The sequence below is a fragment of the Vigna unguiculata genome, chromosome 5 (genome assembly GCF_004118075.2).
Source record: "Vigna unguiculata cultivar IT97K-499-35 chromosome 5, ASM411807v1, whole genome shotgun sequence".
Taxonomy (NCBI): Eukaryota; Viridiplantae; Streptophyta; class Magnoliopsida; order Fabales; family Fabaceae; genus Vigna; species Vigna unguiculata.
Window position 1 is genome coordinate 39,812,930 of NC_040283.1, and position 26,305 is coordinate 39,839,234.

The 26,305-nt window shown below is 33.8% G+C and overlaps 1 protein-coding gene across 8 annotated transcripts; it reads left to right on the forward strand.

Annotated features, from left to right (window-relative positions):
• Positions 1-1,358: 1,358 nt before the first annotated feature.
• Positions 1,359-26,151, forward strand: LOC114184960 (serine/threonine-protein kinase EDR1-like). Of its 8 annotated transcripts, none has more exons than XM_028072389.1 (17): positions 1,359-1,748; positions 3,808-4,204; positions 5,266-5,469; positions 5,956-6,144; positions 6,405-6,649; positions 9,632-9,739; positions 9,958-10,047; positions 11,604-11,756; positions 12,492-12,593; positions 21,006-21,114; positions 22,532-22,763; positions 24,071-24,194; positions 24,295-24,314; positions 24,591-24,747; positions 25,188-25,476; positions 25,579-25,651; positions 25,745-26,151. In XM_028072389.1, exons 2-17 carry the CDS (start codon positions 3,956-3,958, stop codon positions 25,825-25,827), a joined length of 2,427 nt encoding a protein of 808 aa, XP_027928190.1. In that variant the 5' UTR covers positions 1,359-1,748; positions 3,808-3,955; the 3' UTR covers positions 25,828-26,151. The 8 variants fall into 8 exon arrangements, with proteins under 8 accessions (XP_027928190.1, XP_027928189.1, XP_027928193.1 ...); XM_028072388.1 differs by having other exon boundaries at positions 1,360-1,748; positions 22,484-22,763; XM_028072392.1 differs by having other exon boundaries at positions 1,360-1,748; positions 11,604-11,699.
• Positions 26,152-26,305: the final 154 nt, after the last annotated feature.

A 26,305-nucleotide genomic window follows, 5' to 3' on the forward strand; every position in this document is an offset into this window, starting at 1 on the left:
TAAGAAAACTAAATTAAGAAGAAGATGTGACAAGAGAAAAAAAATCAAACATGAATAATATTTTTAATATTTTAATAACTAGTTGGCAAATTTGCATTAAAAATATCATTGATACAGTTCCATCATAAATCTTAATAAATTTTATTTAACTAAAATATCAAGACATCAATTAATAAAAAAAGTCAGATATGATAACCAATAACTTGATATGTTAAGTCCCCACGTGTGTGGCAGCTTGATCAAGGTTTGAATTGGTTGGAGTCCATTGACCTTAGGGTCCACCAAGATTTCACCTACTAGTAGTACCAAAAGACTATTCTCATACGTATTCCAAGTCTTTGGTAGTTTGTTTAGTTATTTATTCATTTTTTAGACAAAAGAAACAAAGCCACATCACCCATAAATTATTTACTTTTTATAGCAAGAATGTTTCTATTTTTTAATATCAAAATTAAACACTTTCAATAGGTTCAAGTCAAGTATTCTAACTGCTTCTATACTAGGGCAACCATTATTTTAGTGTTAATATCATAATTTACCGTTTAGGATATTTTCATTAATAGTTGTTTTAAATTCTACAGAAATTAAATTCTATAAATAATTATAAACGAGAATATGATGGAGTGGCAATTGTCTTTTATACCAAGGTATCACATGTTTCTTGTGACTCAATTCTACTTTAATTGGTTAGGAATATTACGAGTAACAAATATTTAAAACTCAAATTTTGAAATTATTAATCTAATTAAAAAAAAATTGTGCAAATTGACTTGGACTGTTGATGTAGAAGTAACTCTCTTGAACATAAACTCTATATTATTAGTTTATATATATATATATATATATATATATATATATATATATATATATATATATATATATATATATATATATATATTAGAAAGTTAAAATTTATGAAAAAAACATAAATTTCAAGAGGTGTGATTCTCATTTATTGACCTCGTTATTTGATTTAATAATAATAATAATAATATTATTATTATTATTAATATGTATGATTAATATTAATGTAAATTTTATAATAGTAATTTGTTTTGTAATTAACATGAATATTTATTAATTTTTCTTATGCGTAACCATTGTTAAAGAGATTAAGTGAACTTATCAATTTGAAGAAAATTGAGTGAAGTTATGAATAATGGAATAATTAATTATTTAGTATGTATATTTATTAATGTAAATATAAAATAGATAATAAAAATGAAGAAGGGTGAAGGAAGGTGATGATTGTTGTTGAATAGCAATAAACCAAGAATAATGAATACTGAATGAGAAAAGATTTGATTGAGGAGGGAAAAGCTATAGCTAGAGTAGAGGGCTAGAGGGGAATAGCATAATAGCTTTGACGCGTAAGAAGTTGTGGATGTTGGTGAGCCAACCCTTTTGCTAGCTGGCTGTCGGGGAGAGGTCCCCAGATCCCTCTCGCACTGCACGTGACTAACCCCCTCCCTCTCCCTTCCCTTCTCCTCTCTCTCTCTCTGTCTCACTCTCTCCTTGGCAGCTCTGAAACAAAAAGCACATCATCGCTTCTTCTTCCATCAATCCAAAACTCAAATCTCTCTCTCTCTCTCTGTCTCTCATTTCTTGGTCTCTCTCACTTTCTTCTCTCTCTCTCTGCTTTTTGGTTTGTATCGTTAAGACGATTCCGCGCTATTAACGGCTGAATCAGATTCAAATGCTATTGGATGCCAATCCAGATTCAGACTGAATGCTCGGATCTGCTGCCGGTGAATTCGCCTTTCCTTTTATCTCGCTCATAACTTTCTTCCTGCTTTATTCGCGTTCTTGCAACGGAATTCAATCCGTTTGTGTTTGATTCATGTTTCCGATGGCGTTGCATTCTCAGTTCAGGCATTAGGCATTGTTTTGGCTCTGGCATTGGTGGTTTCGTACGGATTTGTTTAAGGAGTTTACTTATTTCATTTTTGTGATTTACTGTGAATGGAGTTGAGTCTGTGCGTGATGTAAGTAGGTTCTCTGTGTGATCTAATGTGCATTGGTATCGCGAAACTATTTGTTTTTGAAAATTTGAATTGGAATCGATGATTTGGCTGAACTGTTTTGCACTGTTAGGGTTGAAATTTGAATTGAACTGTGCTCGCATTCCTTTAGCGAGGTTATAGTGTTTTTTTTTTCATCCAGACTATTAGTGCTGTTGTGATTTTTCTTGGGGATTTATGAGAGCAATACTCTGTATTAGGAAGTTTCTGGCTGTCTTTTTGTTTTCTGCCTTTGCGGCATACTGTATTTTATTGACTTATTGTTATGTTTTTTTCTCTGTAGTACTTGTCAAAATTTGGAAATACATAAATAAACTAATACATGGAAATGATTTAAAACAAGACAAAATATTCCTGACCTCTCCCTTTGTTTGTTTAAAACAAATGTAGAAACCATAGAAAGGGACAAGAATAAATGGAAAAGTGAAAACAAAGTTTACTACGGAAGGAGAATAGACCTGTCATCGAGTTGAGATGATCAGTTTAGCTGGAACCTAATAGTACAGTTTGAAATAAACAATCTTGAAAGAAGCAAGAATCGGAGAGATTCTTTAGTATGCAAAATAGGGTAATTAGAAATACTTTTGCGATTTTATTTGGTTTTGTGCTTGGAGTTTTCCTTTGGATGTGCAATGAATGGTTACGGCAACCGATTGTGAAAGTGGCAATGGTATTAATGGCATGTCTTATGTATATGTCCTGATCTTTATTGACGAAGTGAAAGATTCTTTCTTGCTTCAGTGGGTCTGATCTTGATGATTGACCTTTATCATTCCGTATAAAGACGATTTTTAGTTAAATATAAGGTGATCGAGTTGCTATTTGCCTTGGCACTCTATAGGATTTTAGTATGAGCCAGTGAACAACAACACAACATCAAAAAGCTTCACCACGCTAGCTGAGGATATTATGAATTAGTAAACAGTAAGAATATTTAAAACTAGTTAATATTAGAATTTCAGTGTGGATGCAATAGCGTTTGGAGTTACATTTGTAAGTAATGAATATATGGGAGTGGGCATTTCTGTCGTCAGCACATTATACAGTTGTGAGTGGATGCTATTTGTCTTTCACAAGAATGGTTTGGTTATATGAATATTCTACAGTAGCACAGTATACTTTGTCCACATGTCCAATACTTAAGATTTAAGATATGCTTGCACTTTAATCTAGATATTTGATATTTCTTATGTGTCTTTGTCATTATCTGCTTCAATAATTTAGGGAATGTATAGTGGTGAATACTTTGTATTCATTTTAAATAACGGGAAAGTGCTGAATTGGAAATGGTCAGAAGATCTTAGTAAGTTAACTTCTAGTCTTGCATGATGTATTTTCTGTTTCCTTTGGAGAATGGATATAGGTTACATTATTACAGGTTCAATATATATGATGTTTATGGGTCTCACATCACATGACTGATGATTTGTTGGAATCGTTGTAACTTGCACAAATAGGCTTACTCTTGTATTTTGAATGATTTGGACTTGAGATAATCATTACTTCCTGGTGTCCTTAGCTCACCAGTGATAATATCAGTTCTGAAAGTTTAACTTCTACGGTTAATTTGGGAATCATCTAATTATTGTCATGGGATTCATGAGTGGTGGAGCTTGGTCAATGCTTACAATTTTTCTATATATTTTTTTTTTTGTGCGAAGATTTTTTTTTTGGCTCATTGTTGTAATGCTTCAGTTTCATGTGTAATGATTTTGAAAATTCGTTTCTTTCTTTTATCAGATATTTTTTTTTAATATGCCATATCCTTGTTATTTGGTTCCTGCAGGTTACATGATCTCCTGCCTGAAGCAGTTGGGTCACTGAAATATTTATATCAATGATTCTATATAATCAGAACTACCTTTAGCCTGGATATCTCTCTTATGGGTTAATAATTGTGGCGAAATGGTTTTTCATTCCAAATATATAAGAACATGGAGGAGACACGAGAAGATGCAGGGCCGACAGAGCAAGGGCCATCTAATGTATCGTGGTGGCCTTCAGATTTTGTTGAAAATTTTGGATCTGTTTCTTTGGATTCTAATGATGAGGCACTAAATAATAAAGAATCTCCTGTACATGTTGTCAAAGATGTTTTGTCTTCTCAGAAAGCATCACAAACTCTCTGGCGCACTGGAATGCTTTCAGAACCCATACCAAATGGTTTTTACTCAGTTGTTCCGGTGAGGATTGATTTCTATGTTACCTTTTCAGGGCTGCAGATGTCTATTTTCTCATGCTAGAGTTGCTTTTTCTTTGTTGCATTGCATACTCCAAAAGCTGCATCCAAATTTTGATTTATTCCCTAAAGAGGGGGTAGCAATATTAGGAATTCTACATTGAGTAGAATAAACTACTTGATGTGGTATTTAAGCATTGAGACTCTCCCATCTAATGGACTAGTATTTTGGGTGGGAGACTCTTCTCGTGTTAAGTTCTAACAATTGCCTGCACTAGCTTCTTTCTGGTTTCTAATATCTTAAAATTTCTGGTCAAGGATCTCTCTTGAAAGCTTAACCTATTAGATGGAGTGCAGGTTTGAATATTGATTTTATATAACAATTTTTTTAATCCAAAACTGAATGAAGGTTTGTGTGTTGAGAGAGAGAGAGGTTTGTGTAGAAATGTGAATTTATTTTTCATACAAGTGCTCAGGCTATATAGATTGTAGGAATAGCATTAACAATCTTCTGCTGCTACTTGTTAAGGATTTTGTGTTGCATTATACAGATGTAGGTGGTGCTTGACGCAGGTTTTGTACTTAGTAGCGGAGCTGAAGTTACAATCTGCATATTATTGTTTAACTGAACATTTACCTGTGGTGCTTACAGAGAATCAATGGTGTCTCTTTAGCTGGTGTAAACTGCATAGTTGTTTTCTTATACTATCATTAATGACGAGCGGAAGTAGTTTGGAGCACCACATATTTAGTTTTGCATGAAAAGGGGAATTCAGTATAATCTGGAAGTTGACATTGGTGACAATAAATATACATTATTTTATTTCCAAGTGTTATTCTTTAAGTCTTCAGAACGTGTACCCAATTAGATGAAATTTCTTGCAGGGAGCTGATCCTGCTTAGCTGTACCAGATAATTTTTACTTAGTGATAGAGCTTTTACAACGTGTTTCAATAACTTCTACTCATTATGGATCATGACATTGTTGTTTGAGTTTGTTGATGGTACCCTGGTTATTGGTGTGTGACTAAAATGATTTTTCTCACTATTTTTGATAACATGCAGGAAACAAGACTAAAGGAACTTTTTGATAATATTCCTTCCTTGGACGAGCTTCATGCTTTGAGTGGAGAGGGTTTTAAGGCTGATGTCATTCTCGTGGATTCAGAGAAAGATAAAAAGTTATCCATGTTAAAGCAATTAATTGTGGCATTAGTTAAAGGATTAAACTCAAATCCGGCTGCCATAATTAAGAAGATAGCTGGATTGGTATGTATTTTGCCACATCTTGTCGCGTTACCCTTTTATTGTGCATAATAATATCCTAGCATGTTATTGTTGCTTTAATGTCATTATTGTAACTTGGGATTGATTTTTTTCCTTCTACATAAATGTGCTTTACAATTTTGATTCATATTGTTTCAAATAATGCATATGATTATATCCCCAAACAATTTAGAAAATAGAAATTTCCGCATCACATGGTATTAACTTTTCAAGAAACATATTTATTTTAAACTCAATTTGGCTGGGCTGTGTTAATTTTTTTCGGATATTAGTCATGACCGTTACAACTTTGTTTGGAAGAAATAATTTCACTAGAATTGTTATTTACAAGGCTGTTAATGGGTATTATAGGGATTAGATCAATTATGTGTGGAAGGCTTTTTTTTTTTTCTTTACTGTTATTTAGTTTATTTTTCTAAGCACCGTTAAAGATTTTTTATGCTTATTTTGACCTCTATTTCTAAGCAGGTTTCTGATTTTTATAAGCGTCCCAATATTGAAAGTCCAGCAAAAACTGTGCTAGATGAAACCACTCACATGTTAGAGAATCGAGGAGTCCAGATGCTGGGGCAAATAAAGCATGGTTCTTGCCGTCCTCGAGCTATCTTATTTAAAGTATTAGCTGATACTGTCGGTCTTGAAAGTAGGCTCGTAGTGGTAAGTTCTGTTGGTGGGCTCAATGGCTCTTATGTACACTGTCTGCACTTGATTGCCAGTTTACTCATGTCAAATATACACAAAATTTTACAATGCATTTAGTAGAAAAATTAATGATGGAAACTCAATGTTATATATTAGTTTTGCTACTCTGTTCTTGCCTAGTGGGATGAGGGTTTGGTTTGTTTTTGTTTTCATTTCGTTCTTTATTATATCCCATTTTATAAAGATATATCTTGTACTACCATTTTCTTTATCAGGGCTTGCCAAATGATGGAGTTACTGAATGTCAAGACTCGTACAAGCATATATCTCTGATAGTTGTATTAAATTCTGTGGAAATGCTGGTTGATCTTATGCGTTTTCCAGGCCAATTGTTACCACGATCAACCAAGGCAGTTTTTATGACTCACATTTCTGGTGCAGGAGAGAGTGATTCAGCAGAAAATGATTCTTGTGATTCACCATTAGAACCGAACAGCCCTTTATTTGGGGTTTCAGAGAGGTTAGGTCCTAACAAGCTTAAGAACTGTTATTATTGCTTGGGCTTGATTGCACTTTTGTCCTTTTAAATATGATTATGTTCCCCCTAATTTTAGTTGCAACAATATTACGCCGTAGTTATTAAAAATTGCTGCAATATTGTTGCAACACTTTTCCCCTTATGTAGTATTATCGCATTGTCATCTCGAAGTCAGTTAATTCGATAACTAAAAGGAGTATTCTCTTACTTGAATTTAGAGATGAGTAAAATCAATGGGTGTATGAAAATATGAGAAGACTAAAGCACAAGGAATAGCTACAGCCTATGACACTTGATCCTTAAATTAGGTACACCAAAAAAGCAGCTGTATAAAAGCTGTAGAACAAAATAATGATTAGCTATTTTAACACTTCCTCTCAAGTTAGAACATATAAATTGTATATACCAAACCTAGATCATATAAACTGAATTCTTGGCCCAACTTGGTTAGAATGTCTGCAAGCTGATAACTATAGCTAATAAATGTAGTACTAACCATCGATGTCTATGTGTTTGGTTTTCCGTTCGGGGTAACTTAATTTCTTGGAAGAGCAAGAAACAAAGTGTTGTGGCAAGATCTAATGCAGAAACAAAATATAGAGCTATGACCTCAAACCACTTGTGAACTTGTTTGACATAAATAATTACTTAAAGAGATGCAATTTGGAGATGTCACACAAATGACACTTTTATAAAGGAAAATTGGACTGCCCTTCATATTAGCTCTAATATTTTTTTTTTTCATGAAATGACCAAACACATTGAGATCGACTGTCATTTTATTCGAGAAAAGATTGTATTTGGAGACATTAAGACTGGGTTTGTTAAATCAAGTGGTCAATTAGCAGATATTTTTACTAAGTCTTTACATTGACCTAGAATTGATTATATTTGTAACAAGCTTGGTACATACGATTTAGATGCACCAGTTTGAAGGGGAGTGTTAGATATTGTTAAAATATCGTTAGTTACAATATCTTATGTTAATTACAATATTATGTGTATTTGGGCTTAACCCAAATTATCTTTTATTATTTTTCATTATAAATATATTACCTTGTGTGTATTTTCTACACTAGGGCTATTTATACCTAGGTTTCACTTTTTTTCACGGTTTCAATGAGATGTTTATTCTTCATCACTTCCATGCTATTTTGTTGTGATGTATAGGGACATGTGAGTTGTTGTAGAATACCCTATGAGGATAAAATAGAACGAAAGCTAATAGAGAAATATTCTTTAGCATTTTCATTTTAGAAGATTTTAATTATTTTTCCAATTTGGTTCTTAATCTCATTAAATATTCTTGGTACTCTTCATTAGAAAATTTGGTTTCTTCATTTAAACACATGGACTTTGTTTTGTTGAAAATTGTGCAAGAAATAACAACTTTCTTGGGCATTATGTGCATTGAGTGAGTGCGTCCACTCTGGCTACCACATCATTCTTGGTTGCTATGACCTCCTCTTGCATGGGGTGCTACCTTTGTTGGAGTTTCAATAACTTTAGTTGAATTTTCATCATTAACCAAATTATATATTTGAAGAAGTCTAGTGATTAAGTTGTCCATTGAAGGGGTCTTAGAACAACCAGAATTTGATCACTTGCATGATCAAAATCTGAATTTGAACTTCTCGAAATCAAGGCTATATATAATAAAGTATTTTGTTGATATCCTTTAAAGATTAGTTACAAGGAACCTCTTTAGTTCTTCTACTGCTGCCAAAACATTTGTTGTATGTGAGATCATATCATGGTTGGTCTCTTTGAGGGAGACTATTCCGAGTTGCTTCAAAGAGTCATTAGCAAAATGTCTTGGACCTTCTTCCAAAAAAACATGTCTTGAAGGATCTAAGTGTATCTAAGATGTCTTGTTCAACTGACTATCATATAACAACACATGGTAGGAACTCAAGCTTTTGCTGCATTTTCAACGGGAATAGCACAACCTTCCTTCTTTGAATGGTTATGGTATTCTTGACCAAGGAACCACAACTCCACTAAAGCGGACTGTGCAAGTACTTATTCTAGTTGAATTTGTAGTTGCAATTTAGGAGTACCAAAGAAAGGAAAGAAGGCACTTGTGGTGGCCATTACAAGTGTAGAGACCCGTTGGTATAGGGAGGACCGAGATGAAGATAAAAAAACTGTTGCTTATAAGTGTGATGTGATCCACACTTCAAGTTGGTTGAAACCAAGAACCAACGGCAAAGTTGTTCCAAAAGAAGTGGACAAGTCTAATGGTGTTGGTTTGGCGAGATTTCTGATAGATGACGAGTGGTGTGTGCGCACAATAGGTTGTTGACGCATGAGAGCGAGTGGTTGCGGTTCGGGCCACACAACTTCTTAAGTTGGGTTGCCCTCATTGAGGCGCACCATACACTAAGATTGCTGGTGGACAGCGGTCAAATAGGCAACTAAGAGGTCAAAGCAAGATTTTATTGCTCTGATACCAACCTGAATTTAGGCATGAGTAAAATCAATGAGTTTTTCTCTCAACGGATTTGTTTTGTTATATATGTGAAAAGATGAGAAGAGTACAAAACAAAGAATAGCTAGAGCCTACCAATCTTAATCCCTAGACAAGATGCATCCAAAAAGCAGCTTTATAAAAGCTGTACAACAAAATAATAATTAACCATTTTAACTGTCTTTAAGTTTTATGCCATGTTGGAAAAGGGAGAACTATCAACTAGGATGACATGTTGCAATTCAAAATATAGGGGACCAAATAGGATGACACGTTGCAATTAAAAATTGTCACAGCTGTCAACTTTTACTTTTTCCAAAATTATAAAGTTGATCTTGCGTTTTCAAATACAATTCTCGATATTGGGTCAATAATAAATGAATTGTGAGGTTATAGGCACAAAAACTTTGGAGCTTCATCTTTAATGTTTATATATTTTCTTCCAGTTACAAGGAGTAGCCAATTGATTGGTTTTTCTTTGTCTCCTCTTTCAGTGTTGAGAAGGAGGAAAGCCTCCAATTCCATAGAAAATTTGAACCATCTTCAAATGCATTGGGCCTTTCCTTGAGAAATGTGATGTTAAGATCAAATAGCAGTTTGAGGTAACACGTTCCATTCCTTTTCAACTGTTTTTCATGGTGGCTTTTTCCCATTGTTTTCATTTAGGATGCAGATGGTTCACTTTTTCCTTGCTCTGGATTTTGTTATATTTTAGTTTTTTGGTGTATACCTAGGGAATTTATTTTACTAGAACCTGTAATAATGCACACTACTATATACCAACTGTTTCTTGTTTGAACTGTCTTGTCAATTATCTCAGCTTGTCTCATAGTGAACCCAACGTTGGCACTACATTAGGTCGGCGTAGTCGGAGAAAGATCATTGCTGAACAGAGGACGGCTAGTTCAAGGTTATTCATTATTTGTTTTTGTATCGAAATGATGTGGGTATACATAAGCTTGGTTTAGGTTCAGAACATTAGGTTTAAAACACAAGATCTATATTATTAATGATAATTGTTTTACTTTGTTGATCATGGTGCTTAGAAACTTTTCTCTCTTTGATTAGGTTGATAATGCTGTTAAATTATCTTTGATGGCATTACAAGTGTTTTTTTTTGCTCTGGTTACTCCCTCTTCTCTTGGTCTGTCAGTATGAGAAGGTTTAGAGTCTTGATGGCTAGAGCCTGGAGTGTGATACTACAACGTATGGCTGTTGATATTGTTCTCAAGATAAAAAGGGAATGCGGAACTTATCCTGAACCATATCGGATAGGATAGACTGGTCGCTCTTTCCAAATTGGAATATCATATATATTTTCACAATAGTAATGGATGTGGTCCTTGTGAAATTCATCATTGCTCTATCATAGTTTTCATCTTTACCTTTATTTTGGAATTGACATTGGTTGGATTTTTACACTACACAATGATTTTTCAACGCTGTATAGGTAAATGTAGTTGACATTTAATTACAGATTACCCAGGGCACCCTTTGGCTGGTTTCAGACTGTAAAACTCAGTAGAAGTGTATTATGGTGGATAGGAAGAAGATTAAGAAAAGAATCATATAAGGAGAAATTGGTGATGATAAATTGCACATGGTTATTTGTGGTGAAACATTTTATTGTCATTAGTATTGGCAGTTTAGGGGTAGGGTCTTCATCGAGTATTTTTGACTTACAAAAGCTATGCATTTATGACTAAAGGCATTGATGGTTAAATGGTTTAGGTGTGGCACAGGATTATGTCTTTAATTATATGCATACACTAGCACTGCATGATGATGATTGGAGCAAACATACTCGTCAAAATGAAATTTCAATTTGCTGGTTGTTTTGTGGTGCAAAGTGTTTAAAAATAATGCCATGAAGACCTAAGTTCTGTGGAAAGTGGAAACCAATTTTATTTTCAAATTTAAAACAATCATAGGAGAATATCTTAATTATGTCATGGAGTATTGGATATGCTTTTCTTGCATATCATTTTGCTTTTTGTCTTTTATATTAGGATATTAGGATGCCCTTGTCATATGCCGACTCCTTTTGGTCTTGTATAACATGTCGGAAATAGACTTGTAGGGTTATTGTACTATCATTCAATGTTCAAATATTTGAACTTTGATTTGATTCTTGATTTATTGATGCCTAATTTTTCTAAAATTCAGCTTCTATAATCCACGTAATCTGTCATTTGTGTTAGTATATTATTAAGTTGTTCTTTGTGGTGTTTGTGCACATGCTTCCTTATTTCTCTGTACTTATTTTTTATTTCCTGCGTTCTTTCTTAAGATGCATCTATACATTGAAATTTTTGTGGATTTATCAGTAACTAATTTAAGGTCCGATACACCCTTACCTGGTTACTTTAGGGGAGATTTTTCATTAAAAAGTTTTCTTAGGACTTGTGACATTCTTTTAATGACATATTCTCATCCTTTGCGTTTGAAATATTTCTGGTTTTGCAGTCCAGAACATCCCTCATTTCGAGCACGTGGGCGATCCATGCTTAGTGGTGATAGGACAGCATTTAGAGATTTTACTGATGATCAGGCTACATCAAGGTTCTCATCATTTATATCTGCTTTTTCACTGTTATGTCTATGGCCCCTCTTGTTTTTGTAAGTATATTGTGTCATTAGTTATTACTAACTTTATTTATTTATTTGTTTAGGGTTTTCCTTACTTTAGTATGGTAATTATTTGCCTTTTTACTAGATTCCACATAGTATTGTTATGTTTGCAAAACTTTCAACGGGCATGCATTTTAATCTTTAATATCTTAGCATTCTGTCTGTCATTTAATGTTCCCGAAACCAAAATAAGAAAAAAAAAAGTTAATCACCTTAATTATCTAGTCTAGATGCAGGATTTGACTAGGGACTGTAGAAATGATCTGCCCTTCGCTCAATAATTTGTTGTGGTTTGTTGCTTTTGAAGTACTGTTTTCTAACATATCCATTGTTAGAGATATCTTGGATATCTTATCTTTTATCTTCTATTTATCAGTTATTATTTTTTTTTCCTATCATTGTTTATATTTTGGGCTTACTCCATATGTTCTTTATTATAAATACAGTACGTGTATTTTCTACACAAGGGAGATTCATCCTATACCTACTTTTTACCATGTTCAATACCCATCATAAAAATATATCTTTCCCCTACTTTTAGGTTTGTTGACTTGAATGTGATTAAGTAGGATGAGATTGTGTGGGCCAGCATTTACTTTCTCATTGCATGCAATAGTTATATGTGGAATAATGCAGAATGTTGATTATTTGTCCTTGTTCTTTTTAATCTCATGATTTCTTCTTATAGATATGGTTTATAAGAGAAGTTTGTCCATTTCTCAGATCTAGCTATAGGTCAGATGGCGCATCCTCCTCGTCAGAAGCCCGTAGGATAAGAAGAAGAAGCGTCAGCATTACACCTGAGATTGGAGATGATATCGTAAGGTTGATTGTTGTTCTAAGATGCTTCTGGGTTTATACTTGCTTCATTGTTTTCTTTTATCAGCAAAACACTTGCTTCATTGTGAAGGGTGTTTTTCTTGGCATGTTGTGTTATCTGTTTGAAATGTTTGACTGAAAAGCTGAAATTCCATTTTTTAGTATTTTTTGTTTCTTCTTTGTGATTCATTCCTTTTAGACATATGCATACTCGCATGTATTCTTGGATTTGTTAAAGAGGATAGCTTCCCTGGATCATTCTATTCACGGAACATATTTGTTTTTGTAGGTGTCTAGTTGATACACTTTTTTTATCTTAAATTTTTTGTCAAAGGTTTTCCTTTCATTACCTTTTGCATTTGTGTTGGTGTAGAGAGTTTGATTTTTGTTTTTCTCTTTAGTTCTTTGGCTTTTCTGTTGTGCTAACAGACCATTAGTAGAATGTAGAAAATGGTGTTACCATGGCAACCAAACTGATCAAGTAAGGGTCCTTTTTATTTTATTTAAAATCTCATCAAGGATTACAGATGCCCAGTGCAGAGCTGGTAATTTGTATTTATTGAGGTTCACAAAACTAGGTCCAGTTGGGGCAAACATAACATACTTTGGCCTTTGAAGCTGGAAGTGATTTATTTGTGGATCAAAGATAATATCTTTTGCTACTGGATGTTGTTCTCTTGATTTGTGGCTTCGTTAGTTCGTTTTTCTGTACTTGATATTACTCAATTCCAGGTAAATGAAGTGTGTGATTTATCTTTAAAAGGATTAAGCTATATGAGAAAAGATCTTTATTGAATTGAATAACCTGAGACAGCACGTTAGGATATACATGGAGAACTTTATCCCTAAAGTAATGATTGCAAAAGATCTCTATATTTGTGATGGTTCCAGTATCTTGTAATTTGACAAAATATTTTCTCCTAACTCAACACTCCCTCAAGTTGGTGAATGAATATTTATCATTACTGGCTTCCTAGTGAAATCATGAAATCGTTATGTGGGAAACCCTTTGTAAAAGGATTTGTTAACTGATGCCTATACGGGGACATAAGAAGTAGTGAGAAGGCCACTAACTAGTTTTTCTTTAATGAATTGTTGATCCATTTCTACATGTTTGGTCCTACCATGCTAGTTTTATCATCACAACATAGAGAATAGGCACTTAACATTTCACTTTAAGATCATTCAAAATCATTCTCAACCATAACGATTCACACAATGTGCCATAGTTCAAAATTTAGCTTCTACTCTAGACCTTGCAACAACATTTTTATTTTCACTTCTCCAAATAACAAAGTTTTCACCTAAGAACACGCAATATCTTGAGGTGAACCTCCTATATGTAACAAAGCCTACACAATTTGCATCAATATACACTTCCATAATTAATTTTTCATTCTTTTTGCATAGTAATCCCCTTCCTAGTCTTGTCTTTGAATATTGAAGGACTTTCTGTATAGCTTGAAAATGCCACTACCTCGGATCATGCATGAATTGACGGACTATATTCACAACACAAGCTATGTCAAGTCTAGTGTGGGCTAAGTAAATGAGCTTCCCCAAAAGTCTCTGATATCGGTCCTTATTCATCGTAGAACTACCTCCATCACTCTCAATTATATGGTTTTGTTTTATGGGAACTTCAATGGTCTAGCAATTAATCTTAACCTGTTTCTTTGAGAATATCAAGAACATACTTTCTTTGGGAAATAAAATCCATTTCTTCAGATAAGCAACTTTTGTCCAACGAAGTACTTTAATTTTCTTAGATCCTTCATCTTGATCTGAGCAACAAGCTTTTTTTTCAACTTATGTTCATCATCGCCTGCAGAAATCATATCATCCACATGTAGACCAGAAGTAGAATAAGTTTCTGTTCTATGGAATGCTTGATGAACAAGTGATAATATTGTTCACTTGTATAGGGTATTGTAACCTTGACTCTATTGATACCCATGGATATCACAAGCTAAGTGAGTTTACCAAACCAAAGAAATGGTGACGGCATGAGTTCATACAAGGTTTTTCTCAACTTGCACACTTTATTCCTTTTTTAATAGACCTAAAATCATGAGGAATCTTCATGTAGACTTCTTTCTCCCGATGTTCATGCAAGAAAGCAGTTCTGACATCAAATTGTTCCAACTCCCTACCAAAAAGCTACCAATGAGAGAATGATTTTGACAGTATTCATCTTTGTCATAGGAGTGATTGTTTCCTTATAATCGACACCATAAATCTGAGCATACCCTTTAGTTACTAACCTCGCTTTGTAATAATCCAATGTGCCATCATATCCATACTATGTTTGGTTCTTTCCTAATATACTCATCTCTTCACTCATGGCTTGAACCCAATTGTTATCCTTCAATGCCTCTTGAATTGATGTAGGGATTATTGCATCAATTGCAGAGAGGAAACTGTGGTGTTGTCTTGCATAAAAAGGTGTTTAGTGGACACAAAAATGAGAAATAGGATTGGTACTCGACTATGCTCCTTTTTTCAGATCATTATTAGGAAGGTCAACATTGTTAGGTTCATAACAATTATCTAAGGTATTTGCTAAAGGTTCTCGTGTGTTAGAAGAATGAACACATACCCCTTGCTGAGATAATTGGAACTAGTTCATGGATCAATTTGGGTTGCTTCTATCTTTGATATTGTATACGGAAGGAACCATTTGAATGTCTAATTTTGAGAGTTGATCTAGATTTAGGAATGAAGTTACCTTTGTTAGGAGTAGCTTTAGAAGCATCCATGAGAGATGTGCTAGGAGTGTCTAGTAGTATCAAGATGATATGGTTTCTGTAGCAAAGGGACAAAGGATGACTAAAGAGACTGAAAAAACTCAGCTTCTATAGAGTCCTCCCCCTGAATCGGAGACACACATAAAAAGATTCAATTATTGAAAAATGACATTCATTGAGGTAAAAAAAACTTTTGACTTAGAGATGGTAACTAAGATGTCTTTTTATCAAAGGCATAATCAATAAACATACATATAACAACTCTAGGATCTAACTTCCCATGAAGTTGACTGTGAACATGGACAAACACAACACATCCAAAAACATGACTTTGAAGGCTATAGGGTAATTGGTTGATAAGATAAGCAACAATGAGGACAAGCTGATAAGGTTCAACTTATGTTTTAGCTTAAATTAGAACTTGTTTTGGATTTTGATTCGATTTGTATCACAAACAACAATGAATAAAGAAAATCAAGGAAGCTTACCACTAAATACAAATTTAGTCCAAGAGGATTATTTAAGTGTGAACGTTTCAAGAGATAAACAAAGATTGAATCAACAACACAAAACATTATAGAAGACAAATAGCTGGCAAAAATGAATAGAGATATAAACTAGACAACTACACGAAACAAATAAACTAGATAAAGAAAAGAATGGAAACCTATTGGAGTGGAACGAGAGTTCTACTAGAAGATGGAGGAAACTTTATCTTCTTGATAAGCTCCATGAAGTTTCGTCACTTGACTCCTAAGAGTTCAAGGTAAGACTCCAAGTTGATGATCACTCTCGCAAGAGTTTTCTCTCAATTATCAATTCTCATAAATTCCAAAGTAAAGGTTCAATTAGAAGTGATGGCTATTTTTATAGCCAAGCCAACGCAAAATGCCTACTTAAATACAATGCCTAATGCTTAATGAATGAAATGCAAATGTGGCTTCTAAAGCACACATGCGGTGGTTGAAAGTGTCAAATACAAGTAGAATTCAAAATTCAAATTTCAAATTTAAAAAAATAAAATCAAAGAATATCTATAATTGGTTGGATTTGGAGGGTGTGTGAACCATGTCTTGGTCATTATTTTCATGCCTATTGTGCAATTGCTTCTCGTGCTTTTTGTTGATTCCTTGGTTGGTTGAAGTTCACTCAAGACAATTTGCTTCTCGTCATTTTACTTCAAAAAATTTCAAATTCTCCAAATAAATGAATTACTCTATTAAATTGTCTCATCCAAACACAACATTAGGCAATGGATCCAAAGTTACTTTTCAAGAAGTTGGTCGAATTTGTCTTTCTTTGTCATTGAACCTAAAACATGCTTTTTTTGTCCCTAATTAACCTTTTAGTCTAATTTCCTTAAATCAATTTATTAAATCTTTAAATTGTTCTATAACCTTTGGTGCAAATTCTTTTGTTATACAAGAGCACAATAGAGGTCCTTATTGGTGAAGGACATGAATATAAGGGACTCCACTATCTAAGCACCAAACCGTCAATGTCTTGTTTAGCATCCCCATCTCCCAAGCTTTTGCATGTCCGCCTGGGTCATCCACATTTACAAAAACTAAAAAGTATGATTCCTAAATTTAGCAAATTCCAATTGTGTTTTCTCTATAATTCATTTTGATATTTGGGGTTCAAGTCGAGTCTTATCTTTTTGGTTTCATTATTTTTTCACTTTTGTCAGTGAAAAGTATGAAAAGTACTATTGTACGAATTTACTTAGTGAAAGATGGATCCAAACTTTTGAATATATTCGTGTCATTCTTTAATGAAATCAAGAACCAATTTGGCCAAGTGATAAATATTTTAATGAGTGACAATGGAAAATAATACTTTTCTCCTAGTTTTTCCACTCTTTTAAAATACATGGCATTTTACACTAGTCTACATGTCTTCATATACCTTAGCAAAGTGAAAAAATATACACTTAGTTGAAACTGCTTGTTAGAAGTGGGCTTTAAGCCTAACTCAACCCCACAAAACTGGTTTGTAAGGTGAGGTTTGCACCTCACTTATATACTATGAAATTGCCTTATCTCTAGTCGATGTAGGACTTCCAACACTGCTCGTGCCTTGTTGCTTGGTGCCAATGTTGTTGTCCATCAATGGGGTGATGCCATTCTTATTGTATGTTATTTTGTAAATAGAATGCCCTCTTCTTTGGACAATGAAGTTCCTTATTCTATTGTGTCTCCAAATGAACATCGGTTTCACATTTCTCCCCAAGTCTTAGGTTGTGTGTTTTGTACATCATGTGACTCCAGTTTTGGATAGGCTTTCAGCCCAAGCTATCAAATGTGTCTTTTTAGGATATTTCGTCTTGAAAAAGGGTATCTCGATCTTATTCACCTAACACTAAAAGATATATTACATGTTTGCAAGTGTCACCTTTTTTGAAGAAACTCCTTTCTATTTCTTCACACAAGATCTTCTTGTCCAATAGGTCTTGCCTATGTGTTTAGTTGAGCCATTTGTGTATCATACTCCTAACACTATTCCAATGTCCTAATAATTCAAATTCTTCTCACTAGCCCAATTCAATAGGACCATCTCCTCCTCCTCCTCTTATCACCCCACTTGGAAAATGTGTTTTTTTAATTGTGTATGTTGATGACATAGTTATTACAAGAAATGATGCTACTAGAAGCTCACAACTAAAGGAACACTTAATTAATTCTTTTTAGACCAAAAATCTTAAGTCTCAAATGTTTATGGGCATTGAAGTGACTCAATCAAATGAAGGCAATGTACTTTCTCAAAGCAAATATGCTTTAGATCTCTTGGAAGATACATGAATGACTGACTACAGAACAATAAAGATAGCCCTTTGGATCCTAATAAAAAATTAATGGCAAATCAAGGTGAACTTCTCTCCGACGAGAGATATAGAAGATTGTTGGGAAACTTGTTTATCTCACTATTCATACCTAATCCATCTTCTGCAATGGGTGTTGTTAGTCATTTTTTGCAAAATCCTTGTATTAATCATTGGATTGCTATCATCCAAATCTTAAGATACTTAAAAGTGGCTCAAGGTAAGGTTTGTTGTACAAAGATAAAGAGAATATCCAAATTTTTTGAGCAGGATCTCCTATGGATAGACACTCCATCATAAGGTAGTGTGTTCTCATTGGAGGAAGCATTATTTCTTGGAAAATTAACAAACAAAATATGGTTGCCCAATCTAGTGTTGAGGCTGAATGGGCAATGATGCCATCTCTCTCTGGAGAACTTGTATGGGTGAAACAATTTCTTCAAGAATTAAAATTCTGTGAAATCCAACAAATAAAGATGTGTTGCTATAATCAATTTGCTTTCTATATTGCTTCCAATCTAGTGTTTCATGGAAAGACTAAACACATAGAACTTGACTGTTATATTATTTAAGAATATTGTTGTCCAAGGAAATTTGTATGGAGTTTGTCGGATCCAATAATCAACTTGCACATGTCTTACCAAAATACTTAAGGGAACCTTGGATTGAATTTACTTGTTCCAAGCTTGGTTCATACAATTTGTATGCTCTAGCTTGAAGGGGAGTGTTAGAATATTTTTTGTATACAAGGAGTTGTTAGAATAGATATTTAATGTAGGTAGTTAGGAGTTGTATTGGAAAACTACTATATGCCATACCTATGAGCTGTTGGCGTTAATTACCTAGATATTCTTAATGTAATTTTCTTCTATAAATAACAAAGATCAGCTAAGAGATAATCATTCTATTATTTATTTTTCTCATATTTTCAGTCTTAAGTGCAACATCAAAGGAATTTCATCCTTCCAATTTCATCTTTGATCCATCGCCAATCAACGCTTGCAACACAGACTATTACACAATTAACAAGGATTATAGTATCAATGTATTATCTTGAATTTTGAATGCAACAATAGTCGTTTTATCATTCTTACATAGGAGTCTCTAGTCACAAGAGAAGAACATAACATACCCACAATTTCTAGCTTAAATCAAATAGTGGAAAGTGTTCAAAGTTTTTGTGGGAAAGATTAAACCTTTGTATTCTTCATTCTGTGAAGTCACTTACGGAGCTTTAAACTATTCTTTCGTTGGGGTTTTCTTCAATACATTGTTTTGAGGTCTTCATTTTAGAGGAAGATTTAGATGGAATAACCAAAAATGGTTTGTATGTTGTAATCAAATTTTGATTTGTGTAACCTGTTAAGAAGTTGTCTTAAAGGAAAATTGGATGTAGCATATCTGTTTGAGTAAACCAATATAAAATTGCTTTGTTACTTGTTTTCGTTTGTTAGACAATCGAGTCTATCCTCTGTGAGAAAGAGTTAGGACTATATTCAACCCCACTTTCTAGAGCCAATTGTTCCTACACATGACAGTTCTTTTAGTAGAGGCCTCATTTATCATGACCATTTGACAAGTCTCCTCATCCCTGACAATGTAGAAGACTTAAAAAAATTTGTGCCCTAATAAATTCATACTCAGGATTCAATCCCCTTAAGAACTTAAATATTCAATATTGTTCAACAAAATGGGCAAGAATGACATTCTTGCTATTTTCAAGCCTCAAATTTTGATACTAATCCAATTCAATTACATAACCTTTAGTATCTTAGAGTACCACATTTGTAATGATTACACTATCTTCTTGTAACCCAGCAAGATATTTTCTTCTAACTCAACAATTATCACATATTTAAACTTACTCTGTCAGATGTTGAGCCCTGTACGGGTGGACCTTACAACTGTGGCAGTTTCTTTATGCTGGGAGCTTTTTGCCCTTGGGCTGCCCTTTTTTGGTAGTGTTTGGTATTTAAAAGGAGAATCTAGGTAAAAACAAAGTTGTAAAAATAGAGCTTCTAATGAAGCTAATTGGTGAGACTTCTACTTTCAAGGCTGGACCAAACACTAACTCTGTTAGATATGCTCTTTTTGCCGTAGTATGGTGGATTCAACTTGAATGTAATGCAAATATTTTAGTTGCAGATGCCTAGTTCCTCTTATGGAACCAACTTTGTTCTAGTACATTGGAGGTGTGCGGACTCAAACAGGTCACAGGGGAGGGAGATAGCGGAGGTTGAATCTTTGTCATTACATATGAGCAAACCAGTGCTAATTTAGCTAAAAGCTTATCAAAAATGGTTTTCTTAGTGAAAGGGGTGCTGGATTAGCTTTTTGATTTATTTTTCTTAATTTGTTCTTTCCTTATCCCTCCCCTGTTTTAAGAGGGTTCCTTACCCTCTGAGCCATGTATATCTCTGCATTCTTTATAGATGTTGTATGATACCACGTTAGAAGTGGAGTTTAAGCCTAACTCAATCTCACAAAACCGGCTTGTAAGGTGAGGTTTGCACTCTACTTATGTATTATGAAATGGCCTTCTATCTATAGTCGATGTGGGACTTCAAACATAACATGTAAAAGCATTAAATTTGAATTGCTTGATCAATTAATCTTTGCTTTTATTCTAACTTAAAAGTTGATTAATCTGTTTCCTGCTTCAGGCTAAATAACTAAACCAAATAATGCATGATTGTGATATGTACATGTGTTGAGTACAATTCATGATCCTTCTTTCCCAATATCCAAACTTCTTAGTTATTTGATATTTTATATGTTTAATGTTTTGTAAGGGTGTTGGTAAGAAAGTAGTTTGAAATACTGTGATAACCCAGGTTCGATTCAATGTAGGGCTGTACGGGCTATGAATGAAACTCTGAAGCAAAATCGTCTCTTGAGAGAACGAGGAGATGATAACTCTACGAACAATAACAGTAGTGATGCAAATCTTCAGAAAAATGTATGTCTGCATTATTTTGGTAACTGGAATATGCTATTATTTAAACCTTCTGTTCTGTCTCTCTGCCTGTCCATTATTCAGCATCTCATCAAACAACTGTTTGCATCATGCTTCTAAACCTTCTCTAGTCAATTGTTTTCGTAGTCATGATATTTCCATCATTTTGTTGACTGATTTCCATCTATCTTCTGATTTGTTTTCTCAAATCGTGTTATGTTATTCAAATTACTTTAGTGTTGTCTTGTCTGGGAAATCTCATCTTGAGAAATTATCTTCTCTGTGCTAACATTTCTATTTGGTTCTGCCTTATCTTATTTGTTAATTCTAATATTTGTTTGTCAATTTTGATTTATTGATTCTGGTTCGTAGCCAAAAATATTTTACTTGCAAGGCCATTTGTTAGGCAAGATCATGTGAGGTATCCCAAAATGGTGCAGTGTTGCAGTAAAACAGTTTATGTAGTATGTGTAAGACATGAAAATTTACCAGACATTCATGCTATAATAAAACCAGTAAGGTCTTGATGATGGATGAAAAGGGGTCCATGATCTCTAGAATGAGGCTTCTTAAGGGTCAAAACCGTGCCTGCATTTGTGGTTTGGACAGTACTTGCCACTGCCAGATAGATTTGGGTCTGAATTCTGACCGCTTCTATGGGCAAATTTAATGTATTTGTGGACCTGGTTATTATTAATATCTATCGTGAAAATTAAGATCCGGTATAAATAGAATAGAAAAAATATGTGAAACAGTAAGAATTTAAATCCTAGAGTTCGATTACATCACACATCACAAGAGCTAGTTATGCTGTCATAATTAGTATTTCTTTTTGTGAAAAGAATTTATTTCAAATTTACAAATATTTAGATGGCCCTGTAATTTATTCCACAAGATTTATGATAGTCCTTTTTCTATAAGAATTGGAAATCTCTATGTACTTCTACAAAATCTATAAAGGGAAGAGATTAAACTCAATACACCTAAATAACAAAACAAGATCCATATAGAACACTTGACCAGGAAATAGAACCACAACCAAAACTGGACTATGACTAAAAATATGAAGTGAAATCAAAACTTGTGTACATAATTCATAGTGCTGATATTGAGACAATTTCATGTTAAAAATATGCTTTGTGAGTTTGCATATGGTTTCCAACCTCGCATGTTAAAAATTTATGGTTGTATGGAAGTTAGTGTCTCTTGAATTATGTATATACTTTTCTATTCATGGTTTGAGTTTCACCATGTATTGGTTTGGTGCAAAAAAAATTGGATTTGCTTTTTAGGAGAGGGAGACAGGGGTTTGCTTATTCAGTTAAGTTTAACATATGCCATGCTCTACATCTGATTCTTATTCTGCTGACAGGTGTCAAATTTTCATCTTGATGGTCATGATGCACTATATTCTCTTCAGCATGACCATGGAAACTCACAAAAAGCAATGTCATTACCATCTTCACCTCATGATTATAGAGGTCATTCTTCAGAGAGAAGTGGACCGTCGAGACAAGGAGTGAATGATGAAATGGAGTCAACTTGGAATAAAGTACTGGAATCTCCAATGTTCAATAATAAACCTCTGTTACCGTATGAAAAATGGAATATTGACTTCTCTGAATTGACTGTTGGAACTCGGGTAGGGATTGGTAAGTGTTACTTCTCAGTTAATATCACATGATTTGTGATCTGCCGTCTAAATGATTTGAAAACATTCATATGGGCACGTTAAAGAAAGTCGTGATTTAATTGCAAGCATGGTTTTTAGTCAATCTGTCGTGCTAAATCACAGACCAACTTTTTATGGGCTGGATTTCTACATTTCTGTGTTGGGTTTTGGTAGATTTAATCAGACCTGTCCGTTATGTTCTGTGTTGGATTTGTGAAAGATCTGATCCAAATCTCTTACAGCCAATGGTAAAAAAGTTGGTTGCCTTAAAAAAAACTTCAGTACTAAATATTTTTCTCCCACATAAATCAAAGGATGACTTTTTCTTTTCTTCATTTATTAAATTTCAGTTTCATCAATTTCAAAGATTGGGTTTTGTCTTAGGAATAGGATTCCTAGGAAATTTTATTAAATATGTGTGGTTATTATTCAATTTTCCTTGGAATTATATGTATACAAGTCAGTTACCGTGGGAAAGATTAGTAAGCTTATTGTCATTAGCACAGAAGGTTTTATTCCCACTTGTGAAGATGGGAGAAGTTTTGTTTCTCACTTATCCACAAATTAGCATTTTCAAGAATATTTTATACAAAGGAAATATTTTCATTATATTTACTATGTATGGGAAACTTTAATTCCCAACTCACTTTCTTAGGAATTTCTTAACATTCCTGAAACCAAATGTCACCTTAAAGGTTAAATTGTAAAAGGAAAGAAGTAAAGAAGAAGAAAATGAAGTGCTGTTAGGTTTCAATGAAAGTAGTAGTGTCATTAATCTAAACAAGTTTCTCTCCTTAAGCTGTTTTTCTTTTGGCTTCTGCTATTTCTGGATAATACAACTTTGGTGTTTGTTTTCCTTTTGTTTTACATGTTCGGTGTGTTATTTCTTGAGAACTACTAGAAGCGCTTGGATTCCATTTCTGCTGTTGATTTTCCCCTTGTTTCTTTGTGACTGGGAAGTTTACAAAACTAGTGTAACTAGGAGAGTATTGGTTAAGAATGATAGCTTCAGACATTTGATTGTCTTGGGCTACACAACCTTAGCTTGAAACATTTGATTTGAAGTTTGAGTAGGTACAAGAGGGAAATATCTCAAGTTGATTGGCTTTATTAGAAATGAGTTGTTTTGTTTACTTGGAGCATATTCATGTTATGCAATTTTGAGTGGAAGTGTGCTACTCAACTTGAAAAATAAAATTGTCTTTTTGACATGCTAAATTACTATTTCGAGGGAGTTCTTGACTAAAGAAGTAGTTGCTTGAGCATTGCTGTATTGTTCTTTTTCAGGTTTCTTTGGAGAGGTTTTCCGTGGCATATGGAATGGCACAGATGTTGCAATCAAGGTTTTTCTAGAGCAAGATTTAACTGCTGAAAATATGGAAGATTTTTGCAATGAGATATCTATTCTGAGGTATCTTGCCTCTTAGAAACTGTTTTTCAGCATTGTTTTCTGTTATATCTATACATTTTCTGACTCTTTTCTTACTGAATTGGTGTTTATTTTCCTCCAGCCGACTTCGACATCCTAATGGTATTCTCCAACATCCTTACTGTTTACTTTTTTTCTATAGTTGTGACTTTTTGCGTTGTACTTGAACATTTTGTTGTCTTGATACCGTAATCAATGGAATTAAATCTGAACGGTTATCTTTATTATATCAACTGATATTTATAATTATTTTAATTAAATATTCCTTACTCAAAAAGAATGAAAATAATATTGTGCACACTTGGTTATAAGAAATCTCATGTAGCTTTTTTCCCTTGAAATCAGCTGTTATTTATTTAGTAATGAAATTATATGCAGTTATATTGTTTCTCGGTGCATGCACAAAGCCTCCACGGTTGTCAATGGTTACAGAATATATGGAATTGGGATCGTTGTATTACTTGATACATTTAAGTGGTCAAAAGAAAAAGCTTAATTGGCGGAGAAGACTAAGGATGTTACGTGACATATGCAAGTAAGTTTATGGTTATTCTGTTTATACTTTTCAGAATCTTATTTGCTTCATTGGCATTGATGTTATAAACAGGTGTTGCACATTAATTACTACATTGTTGTCTTTGAATACATCATAAAATTTCCCTGCCAATTTACTTTCTTCACCTTGAGAAATAACTGTCATTTTTTTGTTAATTGTGGAGCATAATTAGTTTTTTTGTGGATTTGTCACTATTTAATTATGAATTATTATTATATTTAATTTTATAATTTAATACGTTTAAATAAAAAACTGTTTTCTCCACCTGTTTGATAATGATTTAAAATATGAACTATGAATACCTTGGTTGACTATTCTGTTCAGTCTGGAGTTTTATGAACATTGGTAAAAACGTACCCCATTTCTGGAAAGATTACATCTGGTCTATCAATATTGACGAGAATAACTTGCTTGTGTAGGGGTTTGATGTGCATACATCGAATGAAGATTGTTCACCGTGATCTGAAAAGCGCAAATTGTCTGGTGAATAAGCATTGGACTGTGAAAATATGTGATTTTGGGCTTTCAAGATTAATGGCAGAGTCTCCTATGAGAGATTCTTCCTCGGCTGGAACTCCAGAATGGATGGCTCCTGAGCTCATTCGAAACGAACCATTCACAGAAAAATGTGATATCTTTAGCCTTGGGGTGATCATGTGGGAACTCTGCACCTTGAGCAGACCATGGGAAGGAATACCACCTGAGAGGGTATATAATATTCAACACATTATCTGTTCAAGTTGCGTGATAGTTTCAATTTTTCTGTCACGCGCTTCATTAAAAAAATTCCTATTTTCTCTGCTGGACTAGGTGGTCTACTCCGTTGCACATGAGGCTTCCAGATTGGAAATACCAGAAGGCCCTCTAGGAAGGCTTATTTCAGGTCCCTGCAACTTTTCTTTATTACGTGTTGATGGCAGAATTCAGAATCGTCTGCTTTAACTAATTTTTACGCGTTTTATTTTTTTGTCTGCAGATTGTTGGGCAGAATCCCATGAGCGGCCAAGTTGTGAGGAGATTCTTTCTCGTTTAGTGGACATCGAGTACTCCTTGTGCTGAAGCAATATCTTTTGTACATAGAAAACTTTGGGTAGAGTTTTTACATTGTATTATCGGCTGATGTTGTGGACTATTTGTGAATTTTGTTCGTTTTCGCAGAACGTGCGAAGTATGAATCCATATTTTATCCCTGTGCTGCAACTGCATCTCATTCTGGGCCAATGAGAAAGATGAGATCAATCCATCTCTCCTATTTTATTTGCAATGAAATTCAAAACAACAGTGTCTGGTGAAGAATAGTGATTCCCGATCTCAATTGGATAATAATCTTGCAGTTTTATGAAGTTTATTTAAATATTTAGATTAAGTTGGTTCCATGTAAAATATCATAATAGAAATAAATTGTCTTTTTTAAATTTTAAATTTATATTTATTGTCTATTTTTTTTTTCTGATTTTTAATCTTAAATAAATCAGGGTAATACTATTTTTATTCTTTAAGGTAATCATGTAATATATTTTTAAGTTTTTTTACACGA

Coding starts and splice junctions, on each gene's coding strand:
- LOC114184960 (XM_028072388.1), top strand. CDS start 3,956: ATGGAGGAGACACGAGAAGATGCAGGGCCGACAGAGCAAGGGCCATCT. Junction 6,650..9,631: donor TTATTTGGGGTTTCAGAGAG/GTTAGGTCCTAA, acceptor CTCCTCTTTCAG/TGTTGAGAAGGAGGAAAGCC. Junction 25,652..25,744: donor TCTAGGAAGGCTTATTTCAG/GTCCCTGCAACT, acceptor TTTTGTCTGCAG/ATTGTTGGGCAGAATCCCAT.